The sequence below is a fragment of the Typopeltis vanoorti genome, chromosome 25, assembly GCF_054136105.1.
Source record: "Typopeltis vanoorti isolate ZY-2024b chromosome 25, IOZ_Tvanoo_1.0, whole genome shotgun sequence".
In the NCBI taxonomy this organism is placed as follows: domain Eukaryota; kingdom Metazoa; phylum Arthropoda; class Arachnida; order Uropygi; family Thelyphonidae; genus Typopeltis; species Typopeltis vanoorti.
In genome coordinates, this window is record NC_143573.1 from 74,506,343 (window position 1) to 74,522,539 (window position 16,197).

At 34.7% G+C, this 16,197-nt stretch overlaps 1 protein-coding gene across 1 annotated transcript in view; it reads left to right on the plus strand.

Annotated features, from left to right (window-relative positions):
• The window catches only part of LOC150092853 (uncharacterized), a 219,925-nt gene extending 205,318 nt beyond the window's left edge, over positions 1-14,607 (plus strand). Inside the window, exon 10 of the mRNA XM_090414300.1 lies at positions 11,325-14,607. Within this exon, the coding sequence (XP_090270426.1) occupies positions 11,325-11,375 (51 nt within the window). The 3' untranslated portion in view covers positions 11,376-14,607. The remainder of the gene's footprint in view (positions 1-11,324) is intronic.
• Positions 14,608-16,197: the final 1,590 nt, after the last annotated feature.

Genomic DNA, 16,197 nt, shown 5'->3' on the forward strand with positions numbered 1-16,197 from the left:
AGGGAAACAGCAATAAATGTAGCAACTACAGAACAAATAAGCCTTGGTCATCCAAGCAAAATCCTGTTAAAAATACTATTGTTAAGAATTGAAAAGAAAATAGAAAGCAGACTATCAGATGAACAAGCGCTTTTCCAGAAGTTCGATCGACCATATTTTTACAGTACACATACTAGGTGAAAAATATATAGAACGTAACAAAATAATCTGTCACAACTCTTTAGACCTTCTGAAAGCTTTTGACTTAATATGGCATGAGGCATTATGGAAAATTTTAGAACATTATGGTATTGACAACAAAATCATTAGCATTATTAAATCTCTTTATTCCTCATCTGATATGAGAATTGAAATTAAAAATTACAGCAGTGAACCATTCCAGGCAGAACAGGGGAGGGTAAGACAGGGATGCATCTTGTCCCCTCTTCTTTTTAATTGTTTTCTGGAATATGTCATAGATGAAGCTCTTCACAAATATGACACTAGTATTCATACTTGTATTCATAGAGGAATAGTAGTTGGTGGACTAAAAATAAATAACTTACATTTTGCAGACGATATCAATCTTCTGGCAGAAAGTGAAGAAGAATTACAAGAGATAACCAGCTGTGTTTTCAGAACATTGAAAAAATATGGATTATACATAAACCTACAAAAATCAATGATAACCTCAAAATCAGATATTGAATTCTTAAAGATACAAATTGGCAATAAACAAATTGAGAATGTAAACAAGTTCACTTATCTAGGAATCATGTTGAGTCAAGATGGTCGTTCACAAACCGACATTAAATACCGAATTGCTAAGGCAACCATGGCACAGGATACCACATGGAACCCTAATCAGTAAACTGGAGCAGATGGGGATAGATATAGGGTTGGTAAGATGGATAGGAGGGTGGTTGAAGGAGAGATACCAGAGAGTGATTTATTCAGGAGTGGAGTCAAAAAGACGTCTTGTGACTAGTGGAGTGCCGCAGGGCTCTGTTCTTGGACCACTGCTTTTCAATTTGTTCATCAATGATATTAGAAAGGATTTGAGAGGAAGTGTTCACTTGTTTGCCGATGATGCAAAGTTTTGTAGAGCAATTGTGAGTGCACAGGATGTCAAAATTTTACAGGATGATTTGGATAGTTTGGAGGACTGGGCTAGGAAAAATTGATGTCAGTTTAATGTGGCAAAGTGTAAGGTTATGCACTTTGGGGTGAAAAGAATAGCAGCAGTATATCGCATAGGTGGAACTGTACTCCAGGAGATTGATGAGGCCAGGGATTTGGGAGTACTGGTGGATAGGGAGTTGAAGTTTAGGGGGCACATTGCAAAAGTAACTAAAACAGCTCACCAAATCACTTGGCTTATGAAAAATACTTTAACATGCAGAGAGAAGCAAGTTGTTGTTCCTCTGTATCGAGCCTTGATAAGACCTCATCTGGACTTCTGTGCCCAGTTATGGCACCAGGGTTTCTTCGTGATGGGGAGGAAGTGGAGAGGTCCAGAGACGAGTGACCAAGATGATAGCAGGTCTGTGGAATGAACCTTATGAGAATAGGTTGAAGATTTGTGGGTTGCAGAAATTGGACGATAGACGAAGGAGGGGTGATATGATTGAGACATTCAAATTACTGAAGGGTTTTTATAAGATTGATCCAGAAGATATTTTTGAAAATATGACTGGTGGTAGGAGGACTAGGGGCCATGCATGGAAGCTGGGCAAGAGCGTGGTTGACAAGGGTATTAGAGCTAGGTTTTTTACTTGGAGAGTGGTGAATGAGTGGAATAAGTTCCAGAGTCTGTTGTGGGTGCTACGACCGTGAATGAGTTGCAAGATATGATAGATACTGTGTAAATGTTGAATAGTTGTTCCAGACATGATGTTAGGGCCTCCCTCGATGAGTCTGTCGACTCCTTGGAGTTTCCCGGAACAATAATAATAATAATAATAATGGCCCTACAGAAGTTAAAACCATTGTGGGGAGATAACAGAATAGCAATCACAACCAGACTAAGACTAATTGACATCTTGGTAAATTCTATCCTCTAGTATGGTTGTGAATCTTGGACTTTATTGGGGGAAGATGAGAGGAGACTCCTATCTTTTGAAATGAAAACTTACAGAAGAATTTTGAGAATTCCCGATACTGCTCACGAAACCAATGAAAATGTCCGAAAACTGATCGAATCAATAGACGGAAGAAGAAGGGAAAATATTCTGACAGTCATCAGAAGAAGACATGAAATGGTTTGGAAATGTGGAGAGAGCTAATATTAGGCATTCAAAAGCAAACACGAGAAGGAATTGTTCTGGGGCCAAGGGTTAGGGGCCGACCTTGATTAAAATGGACAAATTCTTCCCTTTCTCAACTGATATCAAGAACAAGAGATCGAGATGATTGGAGGCTAACAAAGAATATCACCTACCAGCCATGAATGACCCAACGGTCCATTTAGGACTACGGGAGAGAAGAACTTTATCTGTCAAGTTACTAAAAATAAATCTTATGATGTTTCAAAATTTGACTTTCCAAAAACAGAAGTGATATTTTGGTATCTTTTAATTTTTGGAAATAATTATGATTTAAAAAAAAAAAAATACTATAATAATGACACTTAAAATGCATAAGCTGCTTGAAGAATTTCAAGCATGTTATGAGGAGTACGTTATGAAACCAATGTGTGCCCATAGAAATCAGTTATATAGAATACCAGCAGAAATAGTAAAGTTATTAGAAGACAACAACATTACTATATTAGTAAAGTTATTTAATAAGATCCAGGTAGAATGGGGGGATAAGACAGGGATGCATCTTGTCCCCTCTTCTTTTTAATTGTTTTCTGGAATACAGGCATAATCTCTCAAGACTGATTACAGTCGACTTTCATCATGCTACCTAAAAAAGCAAATGCAAAAACTTGTAATGACTATTCGGCTCTAGAAACGGTTTGAGAATGAGAGAGGCTCTTTTCTGTTCTCAAATCTTATTCCAAAAATGTAGTGACAAGGAAGTATTCATTTGCTTCATAGACTTCAAGAAAGCATTTGACAAAGTCCGACATACTAAAATGATTGAATTATTAAAAAGAAATATTAAGAAGAATTGGATTAGATGCTAAAGACATCAGGATCATTGTGAAATTTATCATGAAAGCGTATACATTAATTTAACTTCTTTATATTTCTAGGCATGTGAACCAAAAGGCATCTATTCAAGTGGGTGACATTATTACAGTCTCCATTATCATCAAACGAGGAGTAAGGCAAGGATGTGTGCTGTTACCTCTCCTTTTTAACATATACCCAGAAGCCATATTTCTGAAAATCTTAAAGGGAAGAGAGGAAGGGATTGATGTAAATGGTGAAATCATCAATAACATTCGATATACTGATAACACAGTTCTCCTGGCTGACGATATTCAGGATCTTCAAAATCTTCTCGGACTAGTGAGCAAACAGAGTGAAAAAATTCATGGTCATAAGCAAGAAACAAATTCTTTCTTTAAATGCGAAACGGAAAGAGTGACAAAATTTAAATATCTCGGATGGTGGTTAAATGAAGAGTGCAATCCAAAAATGGAAATAAAAAATTGAAATGGCAAGAAAAAATTGGTTGAATCATGGTTGAATGCTATGTATGGTCTGTACTACTGTACGGTGCAGAAACTTGGACCTTGAAGACAACATTGATTTAAAAAAAAAAAAAAAAACTTGAAGCCTTTGAGATGTGGTTATACAGACGAATGTTAAAAATCCCAAGGACAACAAAAACGTCCAATCAAGATGTACTTGAACAAATGGGGAAATCATGTGAACTTTTAGATACCATAAAAAGAAGAAAAACTGTATATCTTGGTCACCTACTTTATAAGGAAAAATATAAAATACTTCAATTGATTATAAAGGGGAAGATAAATGGAATAAGAAGACAAGGAAAACTAAGAAAATCTTGGCTGGCAGACATCAGACAATAGACTGACTTGAACTCTGAGGGACTATTCAGAGTAGCTGAGGATTGCTCAAAATTTGCCAGAGTTGTTGCCGATGTCTGATTGGAGATGGCACTCAAAGAAGAAGAAGAAGGCTCTTTTTCTTTATTTATTACTTCTAATTTATGGTAACTCTTGTTGGTATATTATTTTTGTTTACTTAGCAGAGCTGTGTTAGCTCATATTGAACAGAGGTGGCAGTATTTTCCTCTTTCAAAACAGACAAACCACTGGAAAATATGCCCGATGGACAGACATTATATATACTTCTGTCATGTCCTTGAAAGGTCCATATGAACTGACTCATTCAGAAGTGAGTTAGCCATTTTATATGAAAGTAGCAGATTTTTTCATCTCCCCCCCCCCCCCAAAAAAAAAGGCAAATTGGCCAGAAGAACACACAGTTAAAAAGTATATTATGCTGACTTCATATCTTTGGTACTTTGGCTGTAATCCAGAACAACCTAACCTTGAACTGTCTTTCTATTAATTCTAAATAATCTGAACCCTTGCTTTAATAATCCTAATCTTACAAAACAGTGGTAAGCTGCAGAGTTGAAAAGGTCTTGAAGACAGAGTTACTGGTAGTCAAAGCAGTGTCATAGCATTGATTTCCTTAAAGCAATTGTCCACAGAGATTCTCTTTGTATTCAGAGCCTCTTAAAGTGGCATCTGTATAGATTGATTTCATAGAATTTTGTGAGTGTTGGCAACATAGATCCACTGCAAGGAATTGGTTTGTGCAGTATTGACAGCAGCTATTAAAAATTTTTATTGAACATAGTTTCAATAGTTTTCTGTGCTTCATTCATACACTATAATGTGTAACATTATCAGATCCAAATGCTATAGTTATGAAATCCAAATAAAAGTATGTAGTTTTACCTACCACATATCTATCCATCCATTCATTGGACATCATCAAATGTCTGTTGCGATCCTGTTGTGTGCTGTTCTGGAGACTTCAACTCTCTGAAGATCAGTCACTCCAAAAATGGTCCCACTGCATAAAAATCTGATTAAAAAATAAAGGAACTTGCACCACAAAGGATCAGACATGCCTTCAGACTTTTTAATAGATGGCCCATTAACAGATAGCATGGATACATCTGCTTCCCCTACAGAAAGATAAAACAATTAATATACTTGTGCTCCCGATGGAGTCAATGATGAAAAAGAAATGATGGGCACCGGCTGTTCACAATTCTCCATAAAGTAAGTATCCAAGGCTAATGAAAACATTTCTGCAATGGAATTGTCATGGATACTGACTAAATATCAACAAATCAAGGCTCTCTTGAAGAAGTTAAATCAGTATGCTTCTGCCTACAGGAAACATACCTGAAGCCTGGTGATGATTTGGTAATACAAAATGTAACACTGAGCAGGATAGGCCTACCCTCGGAGTAGTTACCATCCTAGCGAGCAACCACATCCCCTTCCAGCAAATCCCAATTAATACAAACTAAGAGACAGTTGCCATCTGACTCTTAGTCATACCTTATAACAGTATGCTACATCTACGTTCTTCTGCAACAGATGTCTCTCAGGATGATCTTAATGATGTCATACTGCAGTTATCATTCCCTTACTTTTAATGGGGGGATTTAAATGGGCACAACGATATTGGATTTCACCCAGACAAACATCAGAGGAAGTTTTTGTTGAGCATGTACTCAACAGCAACAACCTATCCCTCTGGACAGAAGCAGCATCTTCCATATGCCTCTTCCCACTGTTCAAGTGGAAAACTGTAAACTACTTATATGGGAACTATTTCCCCATGATATCCTCCTTTTTTTTTTTTTTAATGGGCCATTATATACTACATCATGGATATCACGATGAAAAATTGAGCAAGCAGACTGACTACCTTCTCTACTTTACGCAATAAGTCTCTTACCCCATAGTTTGGGGTCAGGACACAAGGCTTGCTGCAGTGCTGGTATAGCATCCAGGATAGCCCTGGTGTTTCACTCCTCAGTGCAGTCAATGCTTGCTGACACCAGTGGGCATCCATATGTGGCTCTAAGGCAGCTGGAGAGCTCTGGTGTCAAAAAAAAAAAAAAAAAAAAAAAAAAAAACCTTGAGCATGAATCCTTCATCCTCAAATGTTTCAGGGACCCTAACAAGGTCCCAACCAAATACTGATACCACTATAAATGTACTGCTTTTTCTGACCATCCATGCAACAGGTAGAAAGCCAATAGGTAAAATGTCACCCTTCTTTATTCAGAAGGGTTTAGGTTCTCTAAAAACAGTTAAGAACTTGTGTTCCAGCAATATCCTTTGTTGAAACATGTCAACACCATTTTGACAAACTACTAAGAACAACATTAATTGATGGAATACCAGTTACAGCACCTCATAAACTCGACTCTTCTAGAGGAGTGATCTTAGAATGTGATCTTGAAGTTCCTGATGAGATATGTTCTGAACTTAAAGATCAGGGAGTGACAGGTATGAGGCTCCCTGGTCTGTGGAGATGGTCATTTGGTTCCAACCAGAAACATCATCCTTACTTTTGTTACACCTAAACCTCCACCATGTGTAAAAGCAGGGTATCTCAACTGTCTTAGATGGTACATCCCTAATCCACTAAGATGCTTCAAATGTCAGAAATATGGATATGCCCAAACTGCCTGTTGTGGCTCTTCCACCTGTGCCCAGGTGGAAGAGCCATGAAAGAAAGCTAAATGGGTGAACTGTTATGGAGATCATCCAGATTACTCCCATGCATGTCAGAAGTGGAAAGATGAAAAAGAAATACAAAAGATTGACTGAACAAAATATATCATGTCAGGATGCATAAAGGAAGTTAGCTACCACCATACCTGTCCTGTGATTCTTTTATATTAAGAAGGTGCCAGTAAAGCAAATGTCAACAGCAACTCAAATTTGTATATTTATCCCATTATCTCACATACTTGAACTTTATGATCTCAAGTGCTTCTCCCATGACCTGTTGTCTAACTCCTCCAAAAATGGTTCCATTCAATGAGAACCCACTTATATATATATTGAATTTTTTTTCTAGAGGAAAAACACTGGCCATCCTTACTTCCTGAAATCACTTGATACTTATAAACATGATAGAAGTAAGCTTTCGACCTTCCAGAAATTGAACTAGTCTAGAGTGCCAAAACAGTAGGAAAATTTTTACAATGGAACTGTTGTGGGTTTTGTCAGAATGCCAATGATATCAAGATTTTGGTACAAAAAAAAAAAAAAAAAAAAAAAAAAAAAAAAGAACTTTCTGATTCTGTCTTCATATTTTTGTCTGTGTATAAGAGTGACAATGTTGGTAACTGTGGAAATGATTATGAAGAGAGAATGATTCTGTGTTCATTGAACCTGTCAAACATGTAGAAAGATGTCTGCATAAGTTAGGAACTCGATAAGAACAGAGATCTGCAAGTTGTCAAACTGTGTCATGCTTACCACAGACAAGAGTAACCAAAAGAGCATGCAGGTAACTTATTATGTCTGTATATAAATGCTAGGAGTATCAAAAACAAAGGATTAGTTTGTTGCCTTGGTTAATATATTGGAACCTCATGTTGTAGGCATAAGCAAAGACCTGGGTATCAAGTACAGTATTTTTAGGAAGGATAAGAGAGGAGTGGGTATGCTGCTAATGATATCAAGTGACTTGAATCCAGTTAGAGTTGAGACCTATGAGTGATACTAGTAACAGTTTTTCATGTGGCAGTGAATTCGAAGCCATCTGGTGTGAGGTAGAATCAAAAAAAGATTAAATACATAGTGGGGTGTAAAGGGGATAAAAATCCCTTATTGTTTTTCAGCCAGTATGCGAAACTAAGATTGGAAACTACGATCTAAACTTTCATGCCGACGAACTGTCGGCGGATCCAAGCGTAAGTGACCACTTGGTAGTGCCACACCAGGGCAACTCGATGCAAAGGTGGAGCAAGCTCCCTCACTATCCTTGATATTTTCTCATAATGTAAAAACACACAGCTCCTAGGAGTTGTAGAACTGCTTTACATTATGAGGAGAGGTCACTACCCAGACCGTTTTCAACCTTTTTTGAGGTCTCATCAGTGAGTAGCTAGACCTAGAGAATATCAAAGTTTAAGTCAAAAGAACTTACATACCTTCGTTATATGAATGCCAGAAAGGCATTCGTATAGCGAAGGTATGTAAGTGTAAGTGAAGGTATGGTGTGGCACTACCAAGTGGTCACTTATGCTTGGATCCGCCGACATGAAACATTTAGATCGTAGTTTTCGATCTTAGTTTCGCATACTGGCTGAAAAACAATAAGGGATTTTTATCCCCTTTACTTATCAATCTCACCAGGAGAAAAAAAAATAGCCGTTTGGTTTTGCATCATACATAGTGGGGTGTTATTACAGATCTGGTGGATCAGTTGCTAGTACAAAGAAATGCATCAACAAATAATACGAGTGTGAAAAGAGTAATCATAATGGGGTGGGGCTTTAATTATTTGAACACTGATTGCATAGCTGTGAAATTGCATGGGAAGAATGAAACTGAATTTATTGAACTCTTGCAAGACAACTTCCTTAAGCAGCATGTGACAGAAGGAACTGGTGGTCAAAGTGTTAGATCTGATTATAGTGTCAGAGGGGATTTCAGTTAAAGACATAACTATTCTTCCTCCAGTTGTGAGAGTGATCGTGCAGAGTACTCACTTCAGAAGTGACTGAATTTGTGAATGTTCGATTCAGAAAAGGTTACATGCTGAACTACAAAGCAGGAAATTATGACCACTTGAGGGGTATGCTGGGTTCTGTATACCATGGTATCAGTTATTGGATGGGAAGGATATTGACAGTGAGTGGGAATTGTTTAAAAAATACCTGAATTATGTAATATCAGAATGTGTCCTTAGAGTTCAAAGAATAAATAGAGTAGGAGCAAAATGGATGTGTAATCTAATTAAGCAAAAGATTTGTAAGAAAAAGATGATCTCGGAGGAATACCGTATGCATAAGGATGACGTCAGTTATGATAATTATAAGCAGCAGGCCAGAAGAGTCACAACTGTTGTATGAAAAACTAAGTCTAATTATGAAAAGAAACTGGTTCTGAATGCAGGTGTGAGTGACTGATGCAATGACTCACTGCTACCTCTTCACTGTTTGAGAAAATTTTTGTATGAAGAGGAAGTACTAGAGCTGTTGCACAAACTGAATAAGAATTTGGCAATCCCATTGCACAAGGGTGGTGCAAAGACTGATGTATCCAACTATTGATCACTCACTATCTCAGGAGTGTTGGTGAAGATTTTGGAAAAGTTGGTTAGGGCTTGCATTCAGAAATGGGTTGACAGAGAATCTCTACTTTGCAAACAGGAGAAAGAGAGGTAATATGATTCAGACTTACAAGCTTCTGAAAGGGTTATACAGAATTTCAGTAGATGGAATTTTTAATTTTATGGAGGGTGGGGAAAGGATGCGAGATCATCATTGCATACAACAGTGAAATTCCTCTAAGATAGGGTCCTCACTAGGTTTTAAATATTATTATTATTATATATTAAAAGAGACCTCCAGGGAGTGAGGAACTCATCAAGGGAGACCATACTATTTGCACCAGCTCTCATACCTGTTCTTGAATTCATTCACACTTGCACACACAACGACAATCCATTCCATAATACTGCGGAAGAAGTAGTGATATTTATGGGATTACAGTATATTCAATTTATTTACCACCAGGTTATGAGATAAATGAGATGGAATTTGATAATCTTATATTGCCACTGCCTGAGCCTGTACTTCTTATGGGTAACTTTAATGGGCACGGCACTTATTGGGTAGTGCCAACACAGATGGACAAGGTCGTATCATTGAATGAGTACTTGACAATAATGACCTCTCCCTTTTTTTAATAATGGGCTCAATACCTTCTTCCATATGCCTTTCCAGTTATATTCTGCAATAGATCTTATACAATATGCGCCACTGATTTTTCTACTACTTGCATGATATGTCGAAGAGAACATATATGGAAGCAATTATTTTCCTGTTCTTTGCAGTGATGTCTATGTGGAAAATGCAGGCTGACTGGAATACTTTTTAGCATCTTGCCTATCAGTGAAGAGCAAAGTATGTTACAGATTGTATTGTCCAGGCAGCATCAGCCTCAATTCCAAAAGCATCATCTCCATTTCCACTCTATCCAAAGCTTTGGTGGTATCCAGAGTGTCAAGCAGCCAAAAAGATCAAGACAGAGCATGGGGTATATTTTGTAAATAACCCCCCACCACCACCACCACCACCACATCAAATTAAATGACTTTTAAACATGCTCAGGCCAAAGCACGTTATGTGAGACATCAAAGTCAAAAATAATTTTGGATCCATTTTACCTCATCAATTACTCAACTGTTTGTCTACCTTAGACCATAATTGATGTATTGTTGCTGATACCAACGTTACTACCTCATTCAGATTACTGAACTGCCTTATTATTTCTTTCATAACTAGATACAAATAACACACGAAATTTTCTATATGTGGACTTTTTGATACAAGTAGTTAATTTTATTTCCTGCCTTTGTAAGAATGATATTTATTACCGGGTTACCCTGTCTTTATTGCTGGTATTTTGTGTACATGCAGTAATTATGATCCTTCCAGTATGAATTCCAGAGTCTGTTGATGAATGTATGATTAGTCCCATCTCACTCTTCCACTTCCATTTTCTTTTTATCCTTACTAGCTGAATTCCTGTGTTGTTTCCATAGGCCTTTTGACATATGAAGTGATTAAGTTTCAAGGATCACTAGCAATTTAGTATATCTGACTAACTTTAAACTAAAATTTTCCCCTTTACTTTCTTAGATGGTCCAACATCTTTATACCTATTATGAACACATTTCACATTAAGAGAAATTAGTAAGAAAAATCCTATAAAGATAACTTCCTTGCTAGTCCAGAATTAGAATTGGATATTTTCATTCAGTACAGTTAAACTGTAAATAGATAGTTGATGCACATAATAGTTACTTTGCATTGATCTTTTGTAGTGCTAGTAATAGCCTGCTATGATATCTAACAGGGCATGTCACGATTAGAGCTAAAAAACATTTACCTATAGCCCTGCCCAGCTAATTATGCACAAAATATAAAAAAAAAAGATAGAATAAATTGGCTTCTTTCTACTCATCCCCAAAGTTAATTTTTGTTTTTGTATTTAACTATTCATAAATAGGTGAAAAAATAAATTCATGGACAACATTAATATATTTGCATAGTGATTTATGTTTATTATTATTTTTATTTATTTATTATTTGTTTGCTCTTCCCACACTTTCTAATATTCAAGTGGTTTCTTTGTTTTCATATAGGTATTTCAAGAAATGGAAAAGATCTGGAAAGAATGCAATCAACTGCTGTGATTTTTGCTGCCACACTCACTAAAAGTTTGCCTGTTTGCCACTGTTGCAGAGTTAGTGTTCAGCCGGCATTTTTCTTGCATGCAGTACAACAGTTGTCATGTTCACAGTTTTTTACATCACACGAAAAGAACTCCAGACACAAACTTCCTGTTGTGAACTTTCAATATTTTATAGAGATGGTTACTTTTTTTGCAGCTGTTGTTCACTTCAGAGTTTTTATCATCACACACCTATCATTGGTTGTTGTGACTATGGCATTAGTGTTTAAAGGTGCCAGTAATTCCTTGTCTGTGTGTTCTCTCTCAGGTATGGTTGTCGTGATAGCCAGTTTTACTTTGTTATTATTTTTTTAATGAAAGTTAAATGTCAAACTTTAGTTGTGTAAATGAGTGAGGAAGCTAAATCACTGAGGAAATGGCTTTATAAAGGCCACTAAAGATACTGCTATGTGCCATTGAATAGAAATAGAATTCAGAGAATGAAAGTAAAGGTAACTAAATTTTTCTGTATATTTATGTTTAAAAGAGAAAATTACTTGTTTAAGGGAAGAATTCAGTTTTTTTAAAAATAAATCTAGCAGTAATAATATAACCAGTTATCATAAGCCATAACTGTAGTAACTGGGAATCGTCATTTGCTTATGCCATAATCAAAACTGTTGCTCACCCCCCCCCCCCACCTCCACTCTTCACATACAGTATAATATTATCAAATAACATTTTTGTTCATAATTTAAATAAGTATACACTTTTAAAATATGTAGGTTTGAGTATGTTTTTAAACATTTTTAATGTATATTTATATTTCTGTTTGTGTGCATCTGCTTGCATGCATGCTTTATTACATATATTGATATATCATATTTGCACAAATCTGAAAAGATACCTTGAGGTCAAAATATATGAAAATCTTATTTTTAATATTCTACTTCTATAGTCTGGTGCATCAAGTAAGATTTGAATGTTATTTTTGACTAAACATATGTAAAACAGTGTTCTTCGATAACTGTCATTTGGAATGTTAATTTACTAATGTTTTGATATCACCAGTTTTTTTTTTGAGCTCAATAGTATCACTCAGATTAGTTTAATGTCTCTAATTCCAATATTTAGTTATATAGTCATCTCTCACTACTGTGAACACCACTATATTGCACTTGTTTAAAATAACAGCAATGAAAGCCCCAACCAAAGTCTCATTAGCATCAGTCAGTGCTAAAGAGAATGCACTGTAACAGTATTATTTTGGCCCCCATGAGTTCACTGTGGCGAGAGTTGCCTCCACATTAAAGAACATTTAACATTGCTTTGTTATAAAACCATTATTGTTTTAAAGCATTTCATTTCACTCTGATGGTATAATTGAAATATTTCTTGAAAGTGGGAAGGTTTTTTTTTTTTTTTTTTTTTTTTTAGTGTTGTGCGATTAAAAATAAATTCAGATTTTACTTTCATTATTTTAAGTTGCATGTTTGTCAGTAATATAATTTTCTCTGTCAAGCATACTATTTGATTGATGTTTCCAGTAGAAAATTTCTAGCTTTCAAAGAGAATTGTTGCATTACTGGAAAAACAAACTGCATAGTCCTCTAGATATGACCCCAAGTGTCTGTCAAAAATAATTCTAGACAGTGAGGATTCTATGCTTCTTTAATGGTTTAGTATTAGTATTACTTCCAATTCTCCATTTGGGCTGAAGATCCATCACAAGAGACCAAACACTCACAGACCCCTTGCCTTGAAAAAATGCAGCAATGGAGCACTCACCACTCACTCCAGTGATGCATTCCACTCATTCACTGCCTGCCATGCAAAAAATCCCCTTTTCACTTCCTTACTTGCATTAACTTTTCTACGGTTTCCAGGGATGATCTCTTATTCTCCCATCATCCCATTACCTTGTACACTAATTCCTCTGTTATATGTCTTGATCATATCACCTCTCCTCTCTTCCAAAATATGCAGTCTACATTCGTTCAATCTCAGTATTCCAGAGTCTTGAGACACTCTTGTTTATTTGCCTCTGCACTCTCTCTCCAGTGTTTACTTATTGCCAGATGACCAGATCTCTGCTCAGAAAGTCAAATGAGGCCTGATTAGTGCATTACACAGTGGAACTGTCATCACCTCTTTATCCATACATTTTGGTTTCTTTACATTATAGCAGCAAATTTCTGGGTTGCCTGTACAACTTTCATGATGTATTCTCTGAACTTCAGCTTCTTATCCACTAAGATCTCCAAATCTCTCATCTCCCTTTTTAATATTGTTTTGATAAATAAAATCCTTGTAACTTGCTAACACAAGTGAAATCATAGTTAAAAGAAAAGTAAAAGATAAAAAATTCAAAAAATAAAATAAAAAGAAGTAGGATTCATTCACTAGTATTCTGATCTTCCACTTCTCAATTGATTAATTAAAAATGCACTATTTCAAAAATAAAGCTCTATCAGATTTGTGCAAATAAAGTTCATATATCAGGTCAAGATATTTTTAATTTATGTAATAAATGAAAAAATGTATACTTGAATCAATTAAGCAAAATTTGAAATGCAAAATCAACACTGATCCATTCACATTTGTATAGCTGCTTCTATACAGTTTTTAATAGAATTTAGTGACTTGATTTAATTATACAAAATGCATAAAAAAATTTACTTAATCCTAAACAAGTCTTTGCAGTCATGTTGTTTTTTCTATATACATACAGAATTCAGTTTTGTCGCTTAATTTTTAAACTATTATTGATTTGCAAAAATGTTTTTCAAATACAAAAAATACTATATTTCACTCTAAAATGTGCACTAAAATTGTAACTATTGTTCAATGAAGCTGTTAAACTATTGGTTTAGTAGTAAATTTTATTATTATTTGAAAAGTGCCAATAATTTATGCATTAAAATTGATCTGAGGACTTTATAAATAATCACTAGTATTTTAATGCCATTTAGCTGTCATTATTGAAAAGGTATTTTCCTTAAAGTATTTACTTCTTTATTTCTAGTCTTTAAATACTGTTTTAATTAAGAAAGGAAGTTTTTAAATTTATATGGGCATATGATTTATTTGAATTGTTTTGACTGATTGTAAATCAATCAAAATTGTTCAAATTTTGAATTATCTTTGTGACATCTGCATTTCACTGTTTTGCTAATTTGCTGTTTTAATATTGATATATTATTATACTTTAATAAAATTTTATATTTGTTATTGTATGTTATGAAATCATTGCTTTGCACTCATCAAGGAGGTGAATGTGTTACAACTGAGAAAAGAATTTAAAAATCACTTTTATATAATTCAGTTTTGTGTTTATAAAAGTAGATCTTTATCTTGATATGTTCAGTTATTGGGGTTTGCCATAAGATTGACTATATAGAGAATATTTCAAAATATCATTTATAGAAAATGTAAATATTTGTGCCTTGTCATTCAAAAAAAAAATTGCTAAATAAACTCTTTTTAGTAATACCACTTTTAGAAGAATGATGTCATAAATTCATATTTTATTTCTGGATTTTATTTTTTATTTTTTTTTCAATATTAGCATATCTTTACAGTGACTATGACATAAAGTCATAACATTATGAAGAAAGGTATATTTCTTTTGTTATAGGTTTCTAGAAAACCATATTTTATTTAATTAAAAGCATACTACTAAACATTCGATTAAAGTTTTTTTTTACTGTTTTGAAATCTGTCGCGTGTGTGCGTGTGTTGAGCATATGCACATTTAGGGTTAAGAATAGAAATTACTTATTTATTTGGATAAAACAGTGGGAATAAAAACTTTATTTTGTAAATTTGTTTTAATTCTTCGGTGATATTACTTCTTTCTTAAATGCTAGTGTCATATCAGCGTTAGGGAACTTTAGTGTTAACCTCAATCTTTATTCATTCAGTTCTTTTTGAAATTAGTTAATTTCAGTATTCTTTGTTTAATATTGATTAATCTATACATGTGGAAATGGAAGTTTTAGAGTAGAATTGTCTTATTTGAGGAGCATGGAAAATAGCTTCTGAAATAAAATTTTGAGAAATATAAAAATAAAGTTTAGAATTTTCAGATTAACTAAATGCTATATTGCTTAAAATATTTCATTACAGTGACTATATTCCTTTAATTTTGCTGCCTTACGAACATAGCATTGCACTGAGCAGTAAATTTTATATTGTGGGTATGATGAAATAAACTGATTCCTTTCTTTAATTCAGATAATTTTGCTTTTACAAAATTTATAAAGTAATTAAGATTAATTCAGTTGATTTTCTTCTGATCATCCCTCCAGGCTGATTAGAAATGCATTATAACAAGCATTTCTAATCAAGTTTTTATGTCTACATAATATGCACATTATTAGTATTATTATTATGTGATACCTCCAGGAGTCCAAAGCCTCATCAAGGGAGGGTACCTACTCTACAACTCTGTTTTCACCAACTACAATGAATCAGAACTACACCAATGCCATCTACTGGCCACCACTAGCATTTTCACAGACAATTACAAACATCCATGGCAGGATTCAAACCTGCAGCTTTTTTGACTGGAGAGTGGATACACTAACCACTAGCCCAACCAGGCTGGTCTAACTTATGATAAATATTATCCTGACAAAAACAATAAATAAATAAATATAGTCACCAGGATTTGAAAAGAATAAATTAACTTTTGAGAAGGTAAAAGGACAAATTAAAAAAAAAAATATATATATATATCAAGAATGTGCAATGTTAGTTATGAGGATGCATGTTAGGGTTACCATATTTCTTGAAAGCAAAATATGGACAAAAATGTAGACCAAAAAAAAAAAATTGCAAAG